The sequence below is a fragment of the Oncorhynchus kisutch genome, linkage group LG10 (genome assembly GCF_002021735.2).
Source record: "Oncorhynchus kisutch isolate 150728-3 linkage group LG10, Okis_V2, whole genome shotgun sequence".
Lineage (NCBI taxonomy): Eukaryota > Metazoa > Chordata > Actinopteri > Salmoniformes > Salmonidae > Oncorhynchus > Oncorhynchus kisutch.
Genome location: NC_034183.2, coordinates 67992497 through 68019073, shown reverse-complemented (window position 1 = coordinate 68019073; position 26577 = coordinate 67992497). Strand labels below are relative to the sequence as shown.

General features: G+C 41.6%; 1 protein-coding gene across 2 annotated transcripts; it reads right to left on the bottom strand.

The window, feature by feature from the left end:
* Positions 1-4266: 4266 nt before the first annotated feature.
* LOC109892019 (CD97 antigen-like) lies at positions 4267-26259 on the bottom strand. 2 transcript variants are annotated; one of them, XM_031834890.1, is made up of 19 exons: positions 25845-26259; positions 20870-20947; positions 19052-19219; positions 17259-17411; positions 16887-17108; positions 16448-16576; positions 16233-16276; positions 15986-16090; positions 14967-15120; positions 14538-14657; positions 14189-14379; positions 13835-13996; positions 13169-13363; positions 12610-12827; positions 12396-12462; positions 12205-12296; positions 11864-12032; positions 10920-11021; positions 4267-5287 (listed from the first exon to the last, which is right to left on the bottom strand). In XM_031834890.1, exons 1-19 carry the CDS (start codon positions 25873-25875, stop codon positions 5246-5248), a joined length of 2442 nt encoding a protein of 813 aa, XP_031690750.1. In that variant the 5' UTR covers positions 25876-26259; the 3' UTR covers positions 4267-5245. The 2 variants fall into 2 exon arrangements, with proteins under 2 accessions (XP_031690750.1, XP_031690751.1); XM_031834891.1 differs by lacking the exons at positions 19052-19219; positions 20870-20947; positions 25845-26259 and adding an exon at positions 18149-18430 and having other exon boundaries at positions 4275-5287.
* Between the last annotated feature and the right edge of the window lie 318 nt (positions 26260-26577).

The following is a 26577-nucleotide window of genomic DNA, read 5'->3' as shown; positions in this document are numbered from 1 at the left end:
TTAAAAATAGAAAGAAGGAAGTCCCTGGGAGAGTACCAGTACCGCTTACCTTGCGGTAGCAGAGAGAAGAGTCTATGACTACGGTGGCTGGAGTCTTTGACAATTGTTAGGGTCTTCCTCTGCCACCGTCTGGTGCAGAGGTCCTGGATGGCAGGAAGCTTGGCCTTGGTGATGTACTGGGCCGTACGCGTTACCCTCTGTAGTGCCTTGTGGTCGGAGGCCGAGCAGTTGTCATACCAGGCAGTGATGCAACCCGTCAGGATGCTCTCGATGGTGCAGCTGTAGAACCTTTTGAGGATCTGAGGACCCATGCCAAATCTTTTCAGTTTCCTGAGGGGGGATAGGTTTTGTCGTGCCCTCTTCACAACTCTCTTGTTGTGTTTGGACCATGTTAGTTTGTTGTTGATGTGGACGCCAAGGAACTCTCAACCTGCTCCACTACAGCCCAGTCGATGAGAATGGAGGCGTGTTCGGTCCTCCTTTTCCTGTAGTCCACAATCATCTCCTTTGTCTTGATCAGAGGTTGTTGTCCTTGCACCACACGGTCAGGTCTCTGACCTCCTCTCTATAGGCTGTCTTGTCACTGGGAAGCTCTCTGCTTGCTGTGCTTCCCTTTGTAGTCTGTAATAGTTTGCAAGCCCTGCCACATCCGGCTAGCGTCGGAGCCGGTGTAGTATGATTCAATCTTAGTCCTGTATTGACGCTTTAACTGTTTGATGGGTTGTCGGAGGGCATAGAGGGATTTCTTTTAAGCTTCCGGGAATAGAGTCCCGCTCCTTGAAAGCGGCAGCTCTACCCTTTAGCTCAGTGCGGATGTTGCCTGTAATCGATGGCTTCTGTTTGGGGTATGACCCCATGTTGTAAGTGTAATGCCATTTCCCATTTATTCATGTACATGTGAATATTGCACAGTTATAACCCTTAACTAATACTGTTTACATGTGTGCATATATTTCCCTTATAGAACCACAACAGTGAGATTTGAAGTAATTTGGATTACCACACATAAAGAACTTTGAGGGTATCAGCTGTGTCTGTGTGATTGTGTTGATTACCAAGTGTTCAGTATGGGCCTCAACATCATGTTCTGACCGGACAGCACTATAGTGGGCAAAACCAAACCAATCAGTTATAAGTACATAGCGGGTAAGGGTATTCACAGCCAATGCTCAGAAGGGTGAGGGAATACCAGCCAACCGTTTTGACTCAATCCTTGTATAAAATATGTTGAATTTATACTTTTGAAACAACGTCAGATCTTCAATGTTATACCCACTATCAGAAAAAAATAGCCTGAGAAGCACCACCTACGGGACATTTCTACAGCCTTTAGTCTCCTTTCCAGAGATTTAACAGAGCCCTGCTTAGATTTTATATTTGTCCCTGACTACCACCAATGTGCTATCAAGAGAATGATTATTGAGAGATCTCTTAATAACTAAATAGATTCACTGTTGCTATCAAAGTCATTCCAACGTGTAGGTTTAACAGAGCAAATGAAATGTAACCATACATCATAAAGCATAATCATCAATGAGACTATTTAGGCCTATAGCATTTGTGAAGTCATCAACAACTATTGTTTGAATTCAAACCAGGGTTCAACTAAAACTAGACAATACATATAGGCATAGGGTTTCAAGCTTTGGTTTATTTCAAATTTAATCTACAAGTTAATAATTAACATGTTGGATTCATGTCTTCATCTCAACCAAAAATCTAAGGTAGCCCTTTCCTGCAGCCAAATGACCAAATCACCCTCTAGTGGCCTCATGGGTGGAATGTTATTGATATTTTAATTAACATAAACCTGAAAATCTGTTTCTTTGATGAACCGTTTTGTTATATTTCAGTCTTCTGTGATGTACAGTTGAAGTGGGAAGTTTACATACACTTAGGTTGGAGTCATTCAAACTTGTTTTTCAACCACTCCACAAATGTCTTGTTAACAAACTTTAGTTTTGGCAAGTCAAGTTAGGACAACTACTTTGTGCAGTGTACAAGTAATTTTTCCAACAATTGTTTACAGACAGATTATTTCACTTAGAATTCACTGTTTCACAATTCCAGTGGGTCAGAAGTTTACATACACTAAGTTGACTGTGCCTTTAAACAGCTTGGAAAATTCCAGAAAATTATGTAATGGCTTTAGAAGCTTCTGATAGGCTAATTGACAGTCGTTTTAGTCAATTGGAGGTGTACCTGTGGATGTATTTCAAGGCCTACCTTGGTGCCTAAACTCGGTGCCTCTTTGCTTGACAGCATGGGAAAATCAAAAGAAATCAGCCAAGACCTCAGAAAGAAATTTGTAGACCTCCACAAGTCTGGTACATCCTTGGGAGCAATTTCCAAATGCCTGAAGGTACCACGTTCATCTGTACAAACAATAGTACGCAAGTATAAACACCATGGGACCACGTAGCTGTCATACCGCTCAGGAAGGAGACGCGTTCTGTCTCCTAGAGATTAACTTACTTTGGGGCGAAAAATGCAAATCAATCCCAAAATAACAGCAAAGGACCTTGTGAAGAGGCTGGAGTAAAAACAGGTACAAGAGTATCTATATCCACAGTAAAACAAGTCCTATATTGACATAACCTGAAAGGCCGCTCAGCAAGGAAGAAGCCACTGCTCCAAAACCACCATAAAAAAAAGCCAGACTACCGTTTGAAACTGCACATGGGGACAAAGATCATACTTTTTGGAGAAATGTTGTCTGGTCTGATGAAACAAAAATAGAACCGTTTGGCAATAATGACCATCGTTATGTTTGGAGGAAAAAGGGGGATGCTTGCAAGCTGAAGATCACCATCCCAACCGTGAAGCACAGGGGTGGCAGCATCATGTTGTGGGAGTGCTTTGCTGCAGGAGGGACTGGTGCACTTAAAAAAATTGACGGAATCATAAGGAGGAAAATTACGTGGATATATTGAAGCAACATCTCAAGACATCAGTCATGAAGTTAAAGCTTGGTCGCAAATGGGTCTTCCAAATGGACAATGACCCCAAGCACACTTCCAAAGTTTTGGCCAAATGGCTTAAGGACAACAAAGTCAAGGTATTGGAGTGGCCATCACAAAGCCCTGACCCCAATCCCATAGAAAAATTGTGGGCAGAACTGAAAAAGCATGTGCGAGCAAGGAGGCCTACAAACCTGACTCAGATACACCAGCTCTGTCAGGAGGAATGAGCCAAAATTAACCCAACTTATTGTTGGAAGCTTGTGGAAGGCTACCCGAAATGTTTGACCCAAGTTAAACAATCTACCAAATACTAATTGAGTGTATGTAAACTTCTGACCCACTGGGAATGTGATGAAAGAAATAAAAGCTGAAATAAATCAGTGATAACCGTGATAACACATTAAGTTGTTTTATAAATAGAAAATATGACATTGTATTCCAATTTGAACTTTGTTGTTATTTAAATGGTTTGAAACCACATTGATAACAGATTGATGACAACTACACCAAAAATCAAACATTGTTTTTCAATTGGAATTTTGTGCTTTTAGATGGGTTTCAGATGGTTGATAACACATTGGGAATTCCACACACTTCTGGCTGTCTTTTTGAGTGGGTGAATAAAGGTTGAAAACTCATGGATCAACATTTTAACCAAATATTACACACATTTCCACGTTGAAATTACGAAGGTATGCCCAGTGGGGTGATTGTGTTCCATCTGAGCAGGTGAAGAAAATTAACAGCAGAGAGAGAAATTAACAGCAGAGAGAGAAATTAACAGCAGAGAGAGAAATTAACAGCAGAGAGAGAAATTAACAGCAGAGAGAGAAATTAACAGCAGAGAGAGGGAAGTAAGTGCTTCTGTATTCCTATCAGTCTTCTGCTCTGTATGGGACCCCTGGCCAGGTGAATAGCACTAACACAAAGGGCAGTTGGAGTTGGAGAGAGGGATAGAGGAGGATTGGAGAGAAGGGTAAATACAGGGAGAGGAGAAGAGAGAAAGTTGGGGTTGCAGGCTTTGATAATGACCTTCATTCAATGATTTATATATACACTCTAGATGACTGACAGAGGGCGCTGTTTTGAGCCAATCTGATGGAGACTCTATCCCCACCCATTCAGAGTTTGACGTCTGTACTAACACAAACAGTTCTGAACCAATCAGAAACCTTTTCAAAACAATTCCACATCAGATTCTGGTAGACTGCACATATGGCAGTTGCCTTAATCTAAAAAGGAGACAGAAATACATTTTAGATGTACAGTATCTTGAACCATATTTAACAAAATAATATCAAGCTACACAGATACAAAATATGTTTATTTTATTGAATTAAAATATCGCATGGAAAATAAAGTCTAAAATCAGAGAAGTTACAGTACAGTGGTAAAAGCATGCCATTTCCCAGTAAAAAAACAATCATACAAATTATCTTTACTAAGAAAATATTTACAATGATTTTAATTCGTCCTTATTTGACAGGATGCACACCTTACTAGAAACGATGTAGCAGTCATGATCATGATTCTTGTATTTTTTGGTTGATCTTTTTTTAAATTGAGATACAATAAAACTATATACACAGAATATCCATTTCAATCTGACATGATTTCAATTTGGCTCTCACAACTAGACCTTTGATGGTTGTTTTAAACAATGATTAAAAAATAAATAAAACCATGATAGCTTATGACTTTTTTAATAATTTGTTGCTTTCATCTGTTATGTATTTTAAGATCAGAGAAAGTACCTGGATAATGCATAATGTAATAATCCATGATGAGTTGTCCCTGGTTAAACCATGCAGGACTAGTCCACTCTTCTACAGTAGGAGGGGGGTTTCTCATCAGCATTATATAATCCAAAGAATATCAAGGTTGGAAAAAGACACATGAAACTGTCAATAGGAAAATCAGTGTAAAACAATAAATAACTTTTATCGTTACTCTTTGGAGTTTTAGCTTAAAATAATATCCAGGCCAGCCCAACGAGAAAGTACAGTAATATTTACAGAATCTTTAAAAAATGTGCACAATACTGCTTAAAGCGAAATATAGTTGTCACAAAAAAAACAGACATCAACCATCCCATCAATCTCTCCAGGTCCCTTTGTGCTCTTTTGGCAAGACAGCACAAACAGATCTCGGACCAGGCAAGCATTAACTTATGCCTGTCATTAAACCAGGGTGATTATGGTTTTATAAAACTCCCAGGTGTTGCTAGGAGGTCACGAGGTTAGGCATCATGGGGTCATGTCCAGCAACCAGCGTCCAGCCCCCTAGATCTGAGACTCTCCCGTGTTCTGTGCGCTCTTGGATGTCTGGGGGACACAGACAGAGAGAGGGCAAAGACAGATAACAACATCAATCAGTTGCTTTTTGATCAGACTCTGTCATCACAGTCCTTCATTATTAATTTTTTGTATAATACAGTAAATGTAATATTTTATGCAGAACTTTAACTTGCACTATCAATCCTCCCCTGATTGGAGAAAACTAACGGCCAACAATACTTATTGTACTGCTACTCACAGCTATCTTCGCTCACATATACAGTACACTCTAATCTTAATTCCAACCCTCTGTTGTCCACAGACTAACCCATCTTTCCTAGTACAATACCATTTGACTATTTCCTTTTGCAATACATCCTTCTATTTTACTGTGATGTCTTACGAGGGTCTTGAACCTCTCTATTTGTACCCTTTCTACCAAGACTAAAGATAAATACTTTACCGAAGAGTGTAATCATATTTCCCATCGATTTATCGTGGTTTTTCAGATCTCCTAACAGTACAGTTTGTAGGTCCATCTGAACAGAGATATGACTTAGTGGCTTGTGAAAGTATTCACCCCTCTGGCATCTTTCCTATTTTGTTGCCTTACAACCTGTAATTAAAATAGATTTGTTGGGGGTTTGTATCATTTGATTTACACAACGTGCCTAGCACTTTGATGATGCACCATATTTTTTTATTGTGAAACAAACAAGAAATAAGACCAAAAAAAACGGAACTTGAGCATGCACAACTATCCCCCCCAAAGTCAATACTTTGTATAGCCCGCTTTTGCAGCAATTACAGCTGCAAGTCTCTTGGGGTATGTCTCTATAAGCTTGGCACATCTAGCCACTGGGATTTTTGCCCCTTCTTCAAGGCAAAACTGCTCCAGCTCCTTCAAGTTGGATGGGTTCTGCTGGTCTACAGCAATCTTTAAGTCATACCACAGAATCTCAATTGGATTGAGGTTTGGGCTTTGACTAGGCCATTCCAAGACATTTAAATGTTTCCCCTTAAACCACTCAAGTGTTGCTTTAGCAGTATGCTTAGGGTCATGGTCCTGCTGGAAGGACCCAGTCTCAAATCTCTGGAAGACTGAAACAGGTTTCCTTCAAGAATTTCCCTGTAATTAGCGCCATCCATCATTCCTTCAATTCTGACCAGTTTCCCAGTCTCTGCCGATGAAAAACATCCCGACCTCATTATGCTGCCACAACCATGCTTCACTGTCAGGATGGTGTTCACGGGGTGATGAGAGGTGTTGGGTTTGCACCAGACATAGCGTTGTCCTTGATGGCCAAAAAGTTCAATTCTCACTCTGACCAGAGTACCGTCTTCCATATGTTTGGGGAGTCTCCCACATGCCTTTTGGCAGCTCATCTTTGGTCTCTTTGTTGCCTCTCTGATTAATGCCCTCCTTGCCTGGTTCGTGAGTTTTGGTGAGCGGCCCTCTCTTGACAGGTTTGTTGTGGTGCCATATTCTTTCAATTTTGTAATAATGGATTTAATGCTGCTCTGTGGGATGTTCAAAGTTTCTGATATTTTTTTATAACCCAACCCCGATCTGTACTTTCCACAACCTTGTCCCTGACCTGTTTGGAGAGCTCCTTGGTCTTCATGGTGCCGCTTGCTTCGTGGTGGTGTTGTAGACTCAGGGGCCTTTTAGAACAGGTGTATAAATACTGAGATCATGTGACAGATCATGTGACACTTAAATAAAGTCCACCTGTGTGCAATCTAACTAATTATGTGACTTCTGAAGGTAATTGGTTGCACCAGATCTTATTTAGGGGCTTCATAGCAAAGGGGGTAAATACGTATACACGCATCACTTTTCCGTTTTAATTTTTTTATTTTCTCTTCACCAATTTTGACTATTTTGTGTTTGTCCATTACATGAAATCCAAATATAAATCCATATAAATTACAGGTTGTAATGCAACAAAATAGGAAAAATGCCAAGGGGGATGAATACTTTTGCAAGACACTGTAACAACCACTCCTGGACCTGACTCCAAAACCGAGCCACTGAAGGACAGCACCAAAAGAGATCTGTTTGTGTTTCCTCATGACAGAGTCTGCACAGGGCTGACTGTTCATTGTGCCATATATTGAGGACTTTGTTTGTGGCGGAATTTTATATAGTAGTTTACATTGAAAAGATCAGATTGATGCGTCCATTTTTTGTTTTGTATGTCAGTTCATAAACCTGATTCAAAGGTATTGGGACATCAAAAACCTGTTCCCAACTAGCTTGAATTTTATGCTGTATAATTGTCAAACCTCTCAATCCTATATTGAAACTGGTACATTTTATGATTTATACCTGTCATTTTAAGCCATGCCTGTTTTATTGTTTGAGGCAGACAAACCAATTAATTTGTTTCTGTTTTGAGTAATTGTCTCTTCCATTTTTTGTGGCAGAGCTGCAATGAGTGGGTTATACTTCTGTATTTATCTCCATATACATTTGGTCATTTCTTGTGTGACATAATTTTACCGTCCTTAGTTACATGGTCATTCATAAACATGATACCTTCCTTCTACATTTCTTCCCCCCAAAAAGCAGTACATTGGAGTTTAGACATATTATTTTCTGTAATATTTGTTCTGCCTCTTCTGGAGGATGAAATTAGTATTTTGACCAGCTCTGTATGGCTTCATTTTAAAAGAAGAATACTTTAAACAGGGCTACGTTATCACACCGCCGACAATGGTTTGTTTTAATCAGTAGAAAAGCAAAAAGCTCACTTTTGACATTGGATGTGCCTCTTAATATCCATCTGGAAAACCAGTTTGGATTTAGATATCATTTTGGTGTAATAGAGGCTTTAAGAGAGCGTTTTAATGCCCCATTTTATTAGAAAATGGAAGAAGTTCAAGGTGACGGTCAATCACCCTCGGTCTGGGGCTCCATGCAAGATCTCACCTCGTGGGGCATCAATGATCATGAGAAAGGTAAGGGATCAGCCCAGAACTACACGGCAGGACCTGGTCAATGACCTGAAGAGAGCTGGGACTACAGTCTCAAAGAAAACCATTAGTACCACACTACGCCGTCATGGATTAAAATCCTGCAGCGCACGCAAGGTCCCCTGCTCAAACCAGCGCAGGTCCAGGCCCATCTGAAGTTTGCCAATGACCATCTGGATGATCAAGAGGAGGAATGGGAGAAGGTCATGTCGTCTGATGAGACAAAAATAGAGCTTTTTGGTCTAAACTCCACTCGCGTGTTTGGAGGAAGAAGAAGGATGAGTACAACCCCAAGAACACCATCCCAAGCATGAAGCATGGAGGTAGAAACGTCATTCTTTGGGAATGCTTTTCTGCAAAGGGGACAGGACGACTGCACCGTATTAAGGGGAGGATGGATGGGGCCATGTATCGCGAGATCTTGGCCAACAACCTCCTTCCCTCAGTAAGAGCATTGAAGATGGGTCGTGGCTGGGTCTTCCAGCATGACAATGACCCGAAACACACAGCAAGGGCAACTAAGGAGTGGCTCCGTAAGAAGCATCTCAAGGTCCTGGAGTGGCCTAGCCAGTCTCCAGACCTGAAACCAATAGAAAATCTTTGGAGGGAGATGAAAGTCCATATTGCCCAGCGACAGCCCCGAAACGTGAAGGATCTGGAGAAGGTCTGTATGGAGGAGTGTGCCAAAATCCCTGCTGCAGTGTGTGCAAACCTGGTCAAGAACTACAGGAAACGTATGATCTCTGTAATTGCAAACAAAGGTTTCTGTACCAAATATTAAGTTCTGCTTTTCTGATGTATCAAATACTTATGCCATACAATAAAATGCAAATGAATTACTTAAAAATCATACTATGTGATTTTCTGGAATTTTTCCGTCTCTCACAGTTGAAGTGTACCTATGATAAAAATTACAGACCTCTACATGCTTTGTAAGTAGGAAAACCTGCAATATCGGCAGTGTATCAAAAACCAAATCCAGGCAGTTACACAGATTCTAGACAGAATAAAAGGCGGTCTCAAAATCTGCTATAAAGATTATACCTGGTTTCCCTGCATTCCTGTAGTTTTCAATTATTTCTAGTAGTTCTGTAATGTTGTCTCCAGTATATATTCATTTTAAGAATCCTGTCTGATCGTGATGAATAATGTCTGGTAGGACATTTTTAATGCAACTTTTTTTTTGCATTTTCTTTTTTAAGATACTGGATCTTTGTACTGCCTTCCTGGCTCCTGCTTCAGTAAGAGAGTGATCGTTCACTCTTTGTGTGTCCAACAGGTGGCAATTAATATAGAGTAATTAAAACATAATAGTAGTGGATCTTTCAGTAGTTCATAAAAAGTTGAATATATGTCTATTGGAATGCCATCAAGGTCAGAGGTTTTTCCCATCTGAAAGAGTCAAGTGCCAACCTTAGATTGTCCTGTGTAATTAGGCCTTTACAATATTTTTTTGGTGTCTGAAATAGTTTAATATGATTTTTTGGGGAGAAAGATATCACAAAACACATTGTCAAATGAGGTTTGAGGAACTTGACAAGAGCTTGTTTAAAATATGTTTATCCTTTTGGTGAGAATAATTTATCCATTTTTGTAACTTTTTCCTTAGGTTATTTTTGGTTGTGTTTCCATTTTGAAGGTTTAGGGAAAACTTTTAGAATTTTTTTGCCATTCTCCATCCAATTTGCTCTGTTTTGTTTGATAAGTTAAACCATTTTTTTCATGAATAAGTTCCTCAAACTCATTTTACGTTGTGTATAGATTATTCAGTGCTTCTGCAGTACATTCATCAACACCATTGATGTCTAATGTTAGATGTTCTATTTCTGTTGCAAGCCTTTTCTCTGTTGACCAATTTTGGGGGGATGAAGATTCAATTGATTGGCCACCCATATGATAAGTGGATCAGTTGAACCTGTATTGTGCAAGAAAGGTATGTTATGTCTTTAGTTTTTGTTAAGAAAGTTCTGTCAGTCAATAAACCTAGGTAAAATTGTAAATATCCCTGTCCTCGTGGAAAATGTGTCAGTTATATGGAGGGATATAAGTTGATGATATGACCACATTCGATCCTCAATCAATACACTTTTCACTTTTGGCACCATAGAAAAGGATACCAGAAAATAATCAATCCGACTAGCTTGATTAAGCCTCCTACAAGTCTATCTTATGAGATCCGGGTGTCTGAGCCAATGTCAGTCAATTCCAACGTGCCCATAATATTCATAATCTCTGAGCACCAGAGGGTGATAGTTGGTAGTATGATTTCCTTTACAGTCTACTGACTTACTTAAAACTGTAAGTGTTATTTGTATCTATTTAGATTAATATAAATATTTTCAAAGTTTGGATGGTCATTATTCGGTCCATATAAATGTGTTTATCATCAAGAAGTATAATCAAAGCAATCCATCTTCCTTGAGGATCTATTAAAACGTATTGCACCTCAAGATCTAAAATTTCTTAGTACATGACAGAAATAGATTTTACCATCCCATTCGTAAACAATAAATATGGTATAACTTTTACTCGCAGAACATTACCTCGCAGAACTTTTATGCAGAACTTTTAGGCAGAACTTTTAGGCAGAACTTTTAGGCAGAACTTTGCCTCGGGTTTGCTGTCACTCAAATTCAACAGTGTTGGAGGAGGACTTTCTGTTCTTTTAGATATTGGCTACTCAATTAGTAAGAGTTAATACCTGTGATTTGCTGTTGCTTGACTGGTTGGAGGAAAACTCTGAGTACTTCGTCTTCTGCAGTGCACAGATGCTGTCCAGGATCTTGCCATACTCCTCTCTCACCTATAAGGTGCAAAAGAGAGCACTATGAGCAAAGACGGTAGAGAAAGCTGGTCGAGCAGGGGTGGGAGGAAGGAATAAGTAGACCAGAACCAGCTGTTCATTCCTCCATTGTTCCTGTCTCTGTAAGTAGGCGTTCCTTCTCTAGTGTGACCATGTTTGAGCATGCGGTAAAGCATGCTCATGAGAGAGAGGGTCATTTACATAGACAGAACCTTGACCAATTATTTCAATGGTAAACAGCTTTTATGCATCATCTTAATTATCCACCATAGTTGTTATGAGTCCAACAAGCACATATTGGCCTACCCTTAACTGTAGGCCCTACAGTAAACTAAACCCAATCAGTATTATTTAAACACTTAACAACTAATTTGGAATTCAGCCAAAGTAGTATAACCCAAAGACATTTATTTCGAGAGTTGGGCCAATGTGGTTTCTGCATTATGATGCATTTTACATGACGCTGTTAGCTCCTAAAAAATACTATATAGAATGAGCATAATGGTGCATGTACATGACACTACAACATTCTAAGACAGCCATGTTCGCTCCCCATTTAACATTACATGGGGACTATTTATACAATGCTGAATCACTCCCCCTAGGCTTTTGTTAGGGAGGGGCTTTGACTTGGTCTTTGACATTTGGTTTGGACTGCCAGAAGCTTCCAGCATGATCTTATGTATTGATGAACAATGTTATTTCAGGTTTTTTGGTTTGCGGCCGCCCACTAATGAGATGACATTTCATCCCACCAAGCCCAGTTTGGACTCATCTGTACGATGTCCATATTAGAACTGCTTCAAGGACCCTGATTGACAGAGTCTTGAGTCGTGACGTACCTGTTTAGAGAGCAGGCAGTGCATGAGGAACACTAGGACCCCCTGCAGACTGTTGAGGATGGTGAACAGGTACGACATGGCCAGCGTGCTTTCCTCAAACTGGAAACAGCCAAAGATCCACATGGTGCCCAGCACACACAGCTGAGCCACTGCAGTTATGGTGAATGCCCTGCAGGAGGCGACAAACACACAAAGTTAGATCGAGAGCATGGGTCACAACATGTCATTTTATAGTAAGGCCTGTTTTTCCCCCCACATGTTCTGGCCAGGAAAAACAGTGGTCCTTTGTTTTGGGCTATAACGCAGCCTGTGTGAGAACGTCAGTTTCTTTGCCGGCTCACTTGATTTTGCGGAGTTTGTCAAGGTCAGGGTTCAGGCTGGAGAACTTCTGGGCCAACTTCCACACTGTGATGAGGAAGAAAAACACATTCACCTAGGAGGGGAGAGGGAGATAAGTAGAACTCTAACATGACACAAAACATTGTAAGTAGGAGTGATGAAACTAATTCCACCTTTCATCTGTGATACGCACCATGATGATGATACAGACAGGGCCAAAGAAGCTCCAGATGAATCCATCCTCAAGGTTGAGCCAGCAGCTAAAACACACAATGCATACATGAAGACACATGAATACCTGATCTCTATAGTACACAACAGAGAAGGACAGAGAGTCAGACAAATATATATATAGGGAATCCAGTCAGGAGATGACACTGTCAGGGATCAATGTAGTGGTCACTCACTGGCGCTCGGTTCCGTATCCTTTGGCGTTGGCGAGGGCAGAGATGGCGACGATGACAGCAGGAACGCCGTAGCCCCCCGCCATCATGTAGAGGGGCCTGAAGGTGGTGTTGAAGACCAGGACCACCATCCTGAAGAGCTGCACTCCCTCCAGACACATCCAGCAGAACGCTGACAGGAAGAAGAAGTGAAGCAGCCCAGCCACCACCGCACAACCAGCCTGAGGAAGAGAGGGATGAAGAGAAAGGAAATAAAGGGGTGAGAGTGATTGAGAACTAAATTTGAACAAAATGACATATATTGTAGATAGTGGTAAGGCTCACAGTACAATAAGTTACCCACAACACAATCGTTGCATACATTTCTTCCTACTAAAACATTGTTCTCACCACCCACATAGACAGAGTACGTACGCCACATGTAAATGTTACACACATTGTCACATCCTCTGACCTCCCACGGCCAGAAAAACTCAGTGGAATTTTCCTTATTCAGTCTTGTTCCCGAGGGCAATTCTGCCTCGAGGGCAGAGCGTATGTGATTGGTTGGATGCAAGCTTACCTGGCTCTCGGTGCGTGAGATGCCGACGAGGAAGATCAGGTTGGCGATGAAGAGGCTGAGGCAGAGGTGGAGGTGGATGGTATTGCGGGTGCTCCGGATGGAGCGGATCAGGGAGAAGGTGAGGATGCAGATGAAGAGACACAGCAGGGACAGGGACAGGCCCACCCAGGTGATCAGCTGCAGCTGGAATGTGTCCTGGAGGAGGAATGGAGGCGAAGACACGTCACCATATAGTCACAGCAGTGGAGGCTGCTGAGGGGAGGATGGCTCATGATAAAGGCTGGAATGGAGTAAATGGAAACCATATGTTTGATGTATTTGATACCATTCCACTTATTCCACTCCATTACCACGAGCCCCAGTTAATGTGTCACCAACCTCCTGTGAGTCACAGTGACTGACAACTTTCATGCACGTGTCTTAATAATATAGACAACATACCCCTGGAGAAATAATAATGGAGCCCTATCTAGCCAGGCAAGACACAGAACTAATTTAAAACAGAAAAAATCTTCATGGATTCACTGTTCTCAAATGAATGCCAGCTTTTTAAAAGCCAAATGATCTCCTATTGCACAAAGTGAAATGAAACTATTAGAAAAGGCATTGTTCCTGCTCTATCTTACAACAGAAGTACAGCCAGACTAAGAGAGAAATCGCCCTCACCTTGAACTCATAGAGAGCCATAAGAACAGCAAAACTGCTGAGATGGTAGCAGGAGCACACAGTGTGGGTGGCATTGGACTGCACCAGGAAACAGCCTCGATCAGACCAGGTCCCTTCTCCCAACTCATCCCAGTACACACAGGTGTAGTTCCCTTCATCTGACTGGGAAACAACATTCATAATTACCATAGAAGAGAGGTAGAAAAACTATGTTACTCCAGGACACTTCAAACAGTGACCATCCCAGAACAAGCAAAGCAGGTGCAGCATATGAGCATATGAAGAAGATTTGATACTGCCACATTCACATAGACCATAATAATGGGATAGAGGGGTAATGCTTTTGCTCCTCACCTCCTTCAAATGGGAGAAGGTGAATGTGACTGGCTCCTTGAGAAAGGATGTGTCCTTGTTACTCATGGTGGCCGTCACCACTTTGGAGTTGATCTGAAAGCTGTGGCCCTCCTGTGCCTTCAGCCCTGAGAAGGAATGGTTGGTGGATGTCTCCAGACCCTTATAGCTGAGCAGGGACACTGTTGCAAATCCTGAGAAAGCAAATGTTTAAGTCTAGGAGTTTGTACACTGTGTACATTCATTTCCCATTATATCATTACATTATAAAGATTGGTTCTGATGATTGTGGTGGGATTATGATGGCAGTGTTGAAGCTGATCATGAAGATGAGGATGATGAAGATGGTAACCTGGGTAGGAGGTGTCTCCAGCAGCAGTCTCCCAGTGGCTGTCTAGCTGAGCGTGTGTAGATGACAAGGTGAGGGGCCCCTGGGGTGAGGAGGCATTTCTCTGCACCAACAGCTCCACCTCTGGAAGCAAATACATTCACATCTTCACAAACAGGCCTACAGTAGGTGAGATGTTACAACTCTCAGAATGTAACAGAATGTTACAACTCTCCTTTCTGCTTTCTCTCCTTTCCTTTTATGCAATGAAAAGTCAATCCATATAATCTAATGAAAAACGTTGTAAGCTATTCAAAAATGGCCACAAATGAACATATTCTACGAAGGAAGTTATAACAACTTGTCTTCCGTTAGGTGGCTTCAAAAGCCAAAACAATCATGACTGAGTTTATGTTGACTGCACTCATGGCTGAGTTCAGGATGTTCTCCTACCGGTGTGAGTTTTGAACCTCCTGGTCTCGGGGTGTTTCAGCAGAGGTCCTATAATTCTCAGAGCAGTCTCTACCAGGTCCAGCAAGACACTCACTTCCTTGTTATTTTTCAGAGGCCCGCCAGACAGGAGCCTGTCTATAGCAGACAACAGAGTCTACAGAGACAGAGAGAGGTGGGGGAGGAGGGGTACATAGACACAGTCAGAGGCTGAGACTTTTATTTGTCACATGCACAAGTACAGTGACATTCTTAACTTGCAAGCACTACGCAACATTGCAGTATTCAATATCAAAATAGTAGAACTGATCAAATAAATATATGAAATAAAACAAGAAATAAGAGAAGAAAAGAAGGTTATATACAGCACGGTCAGGGCCAATTCCGAAATGTACATGACTATATATTTGGCATACACTAACCACAATGCTACAATGCTATGTTTAGAAGTCATCTTCATAGGGGCGGCAGGGTAGCCTAGTGGTTAGAGCGTTGGACTAGTAACCGGAAGGTTGCAAGTTCAAACCCCCGAGCTGACAAGGTACAAATCTGTCGTTCTGCCCCTGAACAGGCAGGTAACCCACTGTTCCTAGGCCGTCATTGAAAATAAGAATTTGTTCTTAACTGACTTGCCTAGTTAAATAAAGGTAAAATAAAAAATAAATACAGTGAAGAGAGTCAGCCCAAGAATTGAACCCTATGGCACCCTCATAGAGACTGCCAGAGGCTCAGACAACAGACCCTCCGATTTGACACACTGAACTCTATCAGATAAGTAGTTGGTGAACCAGGCGAGGCAATCATTTGAGAAACCAAGGCTATCGAGTCTGCCGATGAGGATGTGCTGATTGATACATCGAAAGTTTCCATTATAAGCAAGATGTACCAACAGTGCTGGTCAGTCATTGTTTCCCTGCATGTATCCTTTCCTTAATGTGTGTGGGCTGAGTCTGAACCTGCATATGATGGATGCCTGGGTTATAATGAGCCTCAAATATAAATATATACATAAGCAGTAGTACCTCTAGCAGGGCCTCTCCATCGACTTGTTCTGCCGTATTACTCTCCCTCAACGCCAGACAACTGGTCCTCATCAGGGCCACAGCATCCTGCAGACCTGGGATGACCTGAGAACGAGGGATGAGGAGAGAAAGTGAGGAGAGAGAGAGAGCAGGCATGGGGGGTAGGTAGAGAGAGGAGGAAGTTAGTCTGTATTTTGTTCTGCAGAACAAAATGTGAATCATTACACTGTCTACTCATGTGGCTTACCATCTTAAGATGCTTCTCGCTCGCAAACATGTCACAGTTCAACTCTGTGGAAAGAGAAGAGATGAGTGAATAAGGCATCTTAAAGGAAAATATATTTTATTATGAAATGATTGATGAAGTGATGACAACATGATCATGCAGCGGAAGTATTGCAATTTGAATGTTGAAACAGCTCCATCTCAATGAGAATGATGATCTATAAATGTAATTCTCACCAGTACATCTCCCCTGCGGGTCTCCGTAGTTTGTGAATCCTGAATGACACGCACACCGATGGCCACTGTTGGTGGCATTATGGCACGTTCCATTCCCTCCACAGATAAACTTATTTATTTTACACAAGTCTACAAAGGAATGACAGAAAGCACAGGTGACATTTTCACAAGATGTTCAGATCTACCTAAAACCGATCAATTCACATAATATCAATTACACATTCTGGTCATAAAGAAAGTATCTGGTGCTTCATGAGGAAGAGGAGCAATTGAGCAAAATACTTCAAGGGGTATAGATAAAATATTATTGAACTTTCTCAAAATTCCCAGGTTTTCCCCAAATCCCAGTTGGAAGATTCCTGGAATTAGCAGGAAATCTGGAGGCCTCCAAACAGGATTTCTAAACCCATCCAGGGTGATAATACAATTCCTCCCATACCTTTAGCACCTTGAGCATCCTCACTGTCTGTGGTTGCAGTCTGGTCTGTGGTGGCTTTCTGATCTGTTATTTCCTCACACGATTCTCTATTCCCTGTGAATTGAGCTTTGACCGACTTCAGGCCAAACCCTGGATTGCAGACACAGGAGTAGTTGCCTGGTGTGTTGACGCACTGTGTATGCTTCCCGCAAATTGTGATGTCGTCCTCACATTCGTTTCTATCTACATGTGGGTAAAAACAACCAATAGGAAAAGGAAACTCTCACCATTTCATACAGGATGACATCTTGTATATGCCTGATATGCTCTCTGGATGTACTGTACACATCTTTTGATATTTAGTGTTATTACCAGTTCTCTTTGGTATCTTACCTTCACACGTGACTCCTTGGCCAAATATAAATATTTCCACTCCAGTACTGGAGACAAACCCCTCATTGCAGAAGCAGGAGTAGGACCCTAATGTATTGTGACACTCTGCATTGTTACCACAGATGTCCTTATTCTCCAAACACTCGTTGATGTCTTGAGGCACAGAGAAAGGAATGGTCAGTCACACCTCTAATGCAAACGTAGAATATACACTGGACAAAAATATAAAACGCAACCTGTAAAGTGTTGGTCCCATGTTTCATGAGCTGAAATGTTGTGCACAAATTTGTTTACATCCTTGTTCGTGAGCATTTCTCCTTTGCCAGGTTAATCCGGCATATCAAGAAGCTGATTATACAGCATGATCATTACACAGGTGCACCTTGTACTGCGTACAACTAAAGGCCACTCTAAAATGTGCAGTTTTGTCACACAACACAATGCCACAGATTTCTCAAGTTTTGAGGGAGCGTGCAATTGACTTCAGGAATGTCCACCAGAGCTGTTGCCAGATAATTGAATGTTAATTTCTCTACCAAGATCCTCCTCCAATGATATTTTAGAGAATTTGGCAGTACTTCAAACCGGCCTAGCGATCGCAGACCACATGTATGGCGTTGTGTGGGCGAGCGGTTTGCTGATGTCAACGTTGTGAACAGAGTGACGGACAGGCATAAGCTATGGACAACGAACATAATTGCATTTAATCTATGACAATTTGAATGCACAGAGATACCGTGACGAGATCCAGAGACCCATTGACGTGCCTTTCATCAGCCACCATCACCTCGTGTTTCAGCATGGTAATGCACAGCCCCATGTCGCAAGGATCTGTACACAATTCCTTGAAGCTGAAAATGTCCCAGTTCTTTCATGGCCTGCATACTCACCAGAAATGTTGAGCATGTTTGGAATGCTCTGGATCGACGTGTGCGACAGCGTGTTCCAGTTCCGATCAATATCCAGCAACTTTACACAGCCATTGAAGAGGAGTGGGACAACATTCCACAGGCCACAATCAACAGCCTGATCAACTCTAAGCGAAAGAGATGTGTTGTGCTGCATGAGGCAAATGGTGGTCACACCAGATACTGACTGTCACACCCTGACCTTAGATATCTGTTTTTCTATATATTTTGGTTAGGTCAGGGTGTGACTAGTGTTGGTACTCTAGTTTTTGTATGTCTAGTTTTTTTTTTATGTCAGTTGGCCTGATGAGGTTCCCAATCAGAGACAGCTGTTTATCGTTGTCTCTGATTGGGAATAATATTTAGGTAGCCATTTACCTCATTTGTGTTGTGGGATCTTGTCTATGTATAGTTGCCTTAGTGCACATCAGTAGCGTCATGGGTTGGTTGGTTGGTTGGTTGGTTGGTTGGTTGGTTGGTTGGTTGGGTGAGTTTCAGTTTATTAAAATTATGTGGAACTCTACTCACGCTGCGCCTTGGTCTCATCATTATGGCGAATGTGACACTGACTGGTTTTCTGATCCACGCCCCTATCTTTTTTTTAAAGGTATCTGTGACCAACAGATTCATATCTGTATTCCTAGTCATGTGAAATCCATAGATAATGGCCTAATTTATTTCAATTGATTGATTTCCTTATATAAACTAACTCAGTAAATTATTTTAAAATGTTGCATGTTGAGTTTATATTTTGTTCAGTACAGTATAGTCACTATAGCAAATAAGTGCATGGATTTCAAAATTGCAGCAGTGCTGTGTTCTCTGGCCAGGACTGCAATGTATAGAAATCCTATAAGGTAACAAAAAAAAAAAAGAGTTGTTTACCTATACAATTGTCAGCTGTGAAGTTCATCCGCTGTGATGAGGATATGAACCCAAGACCACATTGACAGTAGAAGCTTCCATTGGTGTTGAAGCATGCTGCATTCTCACCACAGATATGTTGTGTTTCAGTGTCATAGTCATCACTAGGAGGATTACACTCATTCTCATCTGGGGTCAAAAACAGAGTTATTGAGAAAGTGTGAAGAGAGGTAGAATGGTTGGGGAATGGGAATGGTCATTCAAAACGTAACAGATATAAAGTTGAAGTCAGAAGTTTACATACACCATAGCGAAATACATTTTAAACTCAATTTTTCACAATTCCTAACGTTTAATCCAATTAAAACATTTCCTGTCTTATGACAGTTAGGATCATCACTTTTAAGTATGTGAAATGTCCAAATAATAGAGTGATTTATTTCAGCTTTTATTTCTTACATCACATTCCCAGTGGGTCAGAAGTTTACATGCACTCAATTAGTATTTGGTAGCGTTGCCTTTAAAATTGTTTAACTTGGGTCAAACGTTTCGGATAGCCTTCCACAATCTTCCCACAATAAGTAGGGTGAATTTTGGCCCATTCCTCCTGACAGAGCTGGTGTAACTGAATCAGGTTTGTAAGCCTCCTTGCTCGCACATGCTTTTTCAATTCTGCCCACATTTTCTATGGGATTGAGGTCAGGGCTTTGTGATGGCCACTCCAATACCTTGACTTTGTTAAGCCATTTTGACAACTTTGGAGGTGTGCTTGGGGTCATTGTCCACTTGGAAGACCCATTTGCGACCAAGCTTTAACTTCATGACTGATGTCTTGTGATGTTGCTTCAATATATCCACGTCATTTTTCTACCTCATAATGCCATCTATTTTGTGAAGTGCACCAGTCCCTCCTGCAGCAAAGCACCCCCACAACATGATGCTGCCACCCCTGTGCTTCACGGTTGGGATGGTGATCTTCAGCTTGCAAGCCTCTCCCTTTTTCCTCCAGACATAACGATAGTCATTATGGCCAAACAGTTACATTTTTGTTTCTCCAAAAATGTATCCAAAAAGTACGATCTCCATTTCTCCAAAAAGTACGATTTTTGTCGATATAGGACTCGTTTTTACTGTGGATATAGATACTTTTGTACCTGTTTCCTCCAGCATCTTCACAAGGTCCTTTGCTGTTGTTCTGGGATTGATTTGCACTTTTCGCACCAAAGTACGTTCATCTCTAGGAGACACTCGAACGCTCCTTCCTGAGCGGTATGACAGCTACGTGGTCCCATGGTGATTATACTTACGTACTATTGTTTGTACAGATGAACGTGGTACCTTCAGGCGTTTGGAAATTGCTCCCAAGGATGAACCAGACTTGTGGAGGTCTCGGCTGATTTCTTTTGATTTTCCCATGATGTCAAGCAAAGAGGCACCGAGTTTGAAGGTAGGCCTTGAAATACATCCACAGTACACCTCCAATTGACTTAAATGATGTTAATTAGCCTATCAGAAGCTTCTAAAGCCATTACATAATTTTCTGGAATTTTCCACGCTGTTTAAAGGCGCAGTCAACTTAGTGTATGTAAACTTCTGACCCACTGGAATTGTGATACAGTGAATTATAGGGGAAATAATCTGTCTGGAAACAATTGTTGGAAAAATTACTTGTGTCCTGCACAAAGTAGATGTCCTAACCGACTTGCCAAAACAATAGTTTGTTAAGACATTTATGGAGTGGTTGAAAATACGAGTTTTAATGACTCCAACGTAAGTGTATGTAAACTTCCGACTTCAACACTATATAGAAGGTATAATACAAGACAGACATGTACATACCAATGCAATGTTCCCCATTTGTAGAGAATCCTTTAGGACAGCCTGATGCATGTTCCATCAGCAGGGCAAGGTGAAGAGCTGCAGAGTAAGCAACAGGCAGATTCTCCAATAAGTTTTCCCATTATCGTATGGTCAGTGCAATCCTGTATACTTGGAACATCCCTACCCTAAAGCCTATCCATAACCTTAACCCTCACCTTACCCTAACCTTCACCCTTACCTTTTTACATTTCAAATTCAATATGGTAGGGATGTCCCAAGGATCCTGGATAGCACAGAACATTAATGGTATTGGGGGAGTAACAAAACTACTTTGTAGAACCGACCTTTGACTATGATTGTAAGGTTGTGACATTAATCAGTTGGAGAGGTTTCAGGCACAGAAACTTGCAGCAATAGTTTGTAAATGTTTATCTCTCGCTGTTCAAAAAGGTATACCCCCTATCTGGATTTCAGCAGATTGTTCCTACGGCAACTGTGCTCACAGGATATGCCCATAATAACCCCTGAATTGCACACGGCTGTCCGGAGGTGACCATTTCCTCTTTACCAGGAAGCCATCACCTGGCATGGGACTGTGTGATAATGACTGTAGACCTCCTCAGTCTGTATGATAGTAAATGGGTAGTCAGTCCATTGTGGTAATGGGTGGAGAGAAGAGGCAGCAGTAGTGTGGAATGTTGTGGTCACAGAGAGTCTTCTTAAACGATCTGTAGGTACTGTTTAAGTTCCACTTTTATTGTGCTCTCTGTTTCACTCTAACTAGTAAAACATATTAAGAAAAAACGTTTTTAAATAGTGTAACTTTTCATTGAGGAACCATCTGTCAAACAATGTTCTCTGATACAGTAGCTTTGTTCTCTCCCTTCACAACCCTCCATTTATCCTTTTCCACTCCATCTGCCAACCAGACTGACACTAACTTTCCAGCTGCTACCATTGAACTGGGTAGCAGAATGGATCTACCGTGTTTTCCCTCTTTTTTTAAAACTGTTTTGCCAGAGTGTGACAGTTGACATCATGGCTTGTCATTATTCTACCCATAGGTGCCTCTCAAGGCTTATCTATTTCCCCTTGCATAGCTTTCAAGATGGCGCTGATAGACATGGTCGCCCTGTTCATGGCTCCTTTTTATGTTATTTCTCACGCGGCGGTAACTCACAAGCATTTTTGACAGAAATACAACTTTCCTGAATTTGATCCTTTGTTCTCACCCCCCCCCCCCCCCACGAACTCAAGTCCTTTTGTTCACCCGACCTAGAATTATTGTAGCTGGGGACTTTAATAAAGCAAATCTGAGGAAAACACTACTGATGATTTATCAACACATCGTCTGCGGCACGGAGCTTAAAAAACTCTCGACCATTGCTACTCTCCCTTCCGGGATGGCTACAAGGCCCTCCCCCACCCAAATCAGATCACGCCTCCATCCTGCTCCTCCCTTCTTATAGGCAGAAAGTTAAACAGGAAGTAGCCATGGTAAGGACTATTCAATGCAGGTGTGACCAATCGGAATCCATGCTTCAAGATTGTTTTGATCACGCGGACAGAGATTTGTTCCGGGTTGCTTCTGTGAATAACATTGACATATACACGGTGACTGAGTTCATCAGGAAGTGCATAGGGGATGTTGTTCCCACTGTGACTATTAAAACTGTGGATAGATGGCAGCGTTCTTGTAAAACCACCGCAAAGTGACTGGGAATATAGTTGAGTACAAACAGTCCAGTTATGCCCTCCTTAAGGCATTCAAACGACAAGGGTGCCCTTGTGTACTCCCTGTTCACCCATGACTGAGTGGCCACGTTCGTCACGTTTGTTTGCAGACGACAAAACAGTGGTAGGCCTGATACCAACAATGACGAGACAGCCTTGTGGACAGCAGAGGGAGCACACCCCCATCCACATCTACGGGACCGCAGTGGAGAAGGTGAAAAGCTTCAAGGTCCTTGGCGCACACATCACTGACAATCTGAAATGGTCCACCCACACAGACAGTGTGGCGACAAAGGCGCAACAGTGCCTCTTCAACCTCAGGAAGCTGAAGAAATTCAGCTTGGCCCACAAACTTTTACAGATGCACCATTGAGAGCATCCTCTCTGGCTGTATCACCGCCTGTTACGGCAACTGTACCGTCCACAAAGACGGGGCTCTCCAGAGGGTAGTCTGGTCTGCCCAATGTATTACCCGGGGCACACTGCCTACCCTCCAGGACATCTACAGCACCCGGTGTCACAGGAAGGCCAGGAAGACCATCATGGACCTCAGCCACCCGAGCCACGCCTTCTGGATGGTTGCGGGGTGAACAGGCCGAGGTCAGTACAGGTGCAGCATCAAAGCTGGAACCAAGAGACTGAAAAACAGCATCTATCTCAAGGCTGTTAAATAGTCACCACTAGCTGGCCACCGCCCAATATCCTGCCCTGAACTTTAATCACTGTCACTAGACAGCTATCACCTGGTTACTCTACCATGCACCTTAGAGGCTGCTGCCCTATGTACATAGTCATGGAACACTGGTAACTTTAATAATTGAACACTGGTCACTTTACATACTGTTTTATATACTCCGTACTCCAAGATTGCTTGTCCAAATATTTATATATTTCTTAATTCCAGTATTTTACTTTTTAGATGTGTGAATTGTTGTGTATTGTTACTGCAAGCATTTCTCTACTCCCCCAATAACATCTGCTAAATATGTGTGTGACCAATAACATTTTATTTAATTTGATACTTCTAAATTCTAAAGAATGTGACAAAGGTTTCAGCCATTGAGACACTAACTAACCAAATGCACCTAAAGAGGGATCGTCACCTCTCCTCAATTAGCCACCCCTTGCAATGTGTCATCAAAGACTTCCTGTCTTCTTCACGGCAGCGAGAAATCACACTGAATGTTATCACCTCGCTGTGATGTCATGGCAACAAGGATTTTTTTAAATCTCAGAAAGTGTGTGTGTGCATGCACATGTGTGAGTTTCAAAGACTATATGGGTGAGGGTGTGAGTGTTATCAGACTGTGGGGTGCTTCAGGGGAGATCAGAGTATAGATACCACTGTTAAAGGCCGAGGAACAGAGGGTCTATTTAGAGAATAGGGAGAGTGTCTCTCTGTCTACTGCTAATTCCTCTGCATGTGCTCCTTCAGGCTTTTAGTCCTCAGATTCCCAAAAGTCATTCAGTGTTATGACAACGGTCTGTCCTTTAGGTTCCATTCAGTTCTGATGAGTGTCATTGTTTCCATTTTAAGAGCTGTGTCCCTATTGCTCTGTCTTACTCAATGAACCAGTAAAAAGATTTTCCATTTACTGGAAATAAGTTATAAACGCTAATGCCGTAAAAGGGAAGCAAGACAGATCTATTAGACACATGTAAAATAGTTTAAATTAACTGAACAACTCAACAATTTCAACAGGCTATTAACAGGATTAGATGCTTAGATGTCCCCCCTTATGTCTTAGATGTCCCCCCTTATGTCTTAGATGTTCCCCCTTATGTCTTAGATGTCCCCCCTTATGTCTTAGATGTCCCCCCTTATGTCTTAGATGTCCCCCCTTATGTCTTAGATGTTCTCAAATGTTATGATTAAACCACTATATCATTAAACCTGCAATTACTGAGAAGAACGAGATACATTTCTGCTGTCATCTGACTCCTTTCAATACAAAGGATTAAAATAGCTCACAGTGGTGTAAAAATACTTTAAAGTACTACTTAAGTATATTTTTGGTGTATCTGTACTTCACTCTTTATGTTGACAACTTTTACTTCACTAGATTCCTAAAGAAAATTTACTTTTTACTCCATACATTTTCCTTCACACCCAAAGGAACTCTTTGGGAATTGCATTTTGAATGCTTAGCAGGACAGGAAAATGGTCCAATTTACACCCTTATTAAGAGAACATCCCTGGTCAGCCCTACTGCCTGGCGGACTCACTAAGGACAAATGCTTTGTTTGTACATGATGTCTGAGTGTTGGAGTGTTCCCCTGGCTAACCATACATTTTTAAAACAAGAATTGTGCCGTCTGGTTTGCATAATATAAGGAATCTGAAAGGATATCTACATTTACTTTTGATACTTGAGTACATTTAAAACCAAATACTTTTACTCAAGTAGTATTTAACTGGGTGACTTTCACTTTTACTTGAGTAATATTCTATAAAAGGTACCTTTAATTTTCCTTAAGTATTGGGTACTTTTTCCACCACTGATAACTTAACATTTTCCAGTTGTTCCTAAATGTAGTTTCAGCTTATGTCAGAAATGATGTCTCATGCAATCTGAGAGTAGCCTGGTCCCAGATCTGTTTGGCATGTGACCATGACCGTAGGGGTTGTCAAGACACCCTACATTACTCATCTCATATGTATATACTGTACTCTATACCATCTACTGCATCTTGCCTATGCCGTTCTATACCATCACTTATTCATATATATTTTTTTTTACATATTCATTCCTTTACACGTGTGTGTATAAGGTAGTTGTTGTGAAATTGTTATGGTTACTCGTTGGATATTACTGCATTGTCGGAACTAGAAGCACAAGCATTTCGCTACACCTGCATTAACATCTGCTGACCATGTGTCTGTGACAAATTAAATGTGATTTGATTTGACAGTGAGAACAGATCTTGGAGCAGGCTAAACTGAGAGGTGTTCAACCCTGTAGTGACCTCCTGTGGGACCCTGATCATGACCTGCCAATGAATTTGCACATTAGCATTTCAGGCAAATTTAAGTCAAATTATCACTTAGTTATGCTTTGATATCAATGGGAGACTAAGTGAAAATTCAAGTTATGATTTGCCTCTTCAAGTTCAACAATCACGTCTTTTACTTTACTCTTCATCTAACCATCCCCGACCAAACATAAACACTGTCTGATTTAGTGCTTTCTCTCCCAAACACACAACCTTCTCCATGGCAACATGACTTCTGTGTAAACAGTTTACAAAAAGGACTCACCCAGAATCAGGAGATGCAGTCTGCCTGTCATGGTGAAGAAGAATCTCACTATCTCTTCTATGAGAATCACAACGCACAAGATTAGACCAGGGCTGAAACTCTGCCCCTATCTGAACGGTCTATTCAAAAGTGTGATAAAGATCCGTCTTCTCTTCTCAGGAGTTTCTCAACTTCTCAGGGTTGTTTTACTGAAGAAAAATGGCACCCGTATCCATCAACTCAGTCAAGCTTCTGTCTAGTAGATTGAGTTCTGCTGACATCACCAGATGAGTGAGAAAATGACAAGTAGTCACTGTGCTCTCATCACTTGCCTAGAACTTTCTGTCTCTGACTCGCTCTCCTTCTGTTCTACCCTGTGTGTTTGACTGTGGTGGTCTGGGCTGTGTCTGGCTCACTGACATACTAAGGGGTTTCTGGGCAGTTTCAGCTGAGCCGCTGGTGTTGAGTCATGCCCCTGAAACAAGGGAGGGAGGGAAATGAGGTTGGAGGACGAGGAGGGGGGTTTAGCAACTGCTGCGGTTTTTATTTTTTGATCCCTGCTCTTTAGGGTTCCATGACAACACGACCTAAACTGGCCTCTCCAATTTAAGGGGCATTATTGGCAAGGAAAACATTTCTTTAAATTGCCAAAGCAAGTGAAATAAGTGTGTACTCTGTTTAGGGCCAAATAGCATTCTAGTTTGCTCTGTTTTGTTAATTACTTGACACATTTGAAAGAATTATCTTTTTGTTC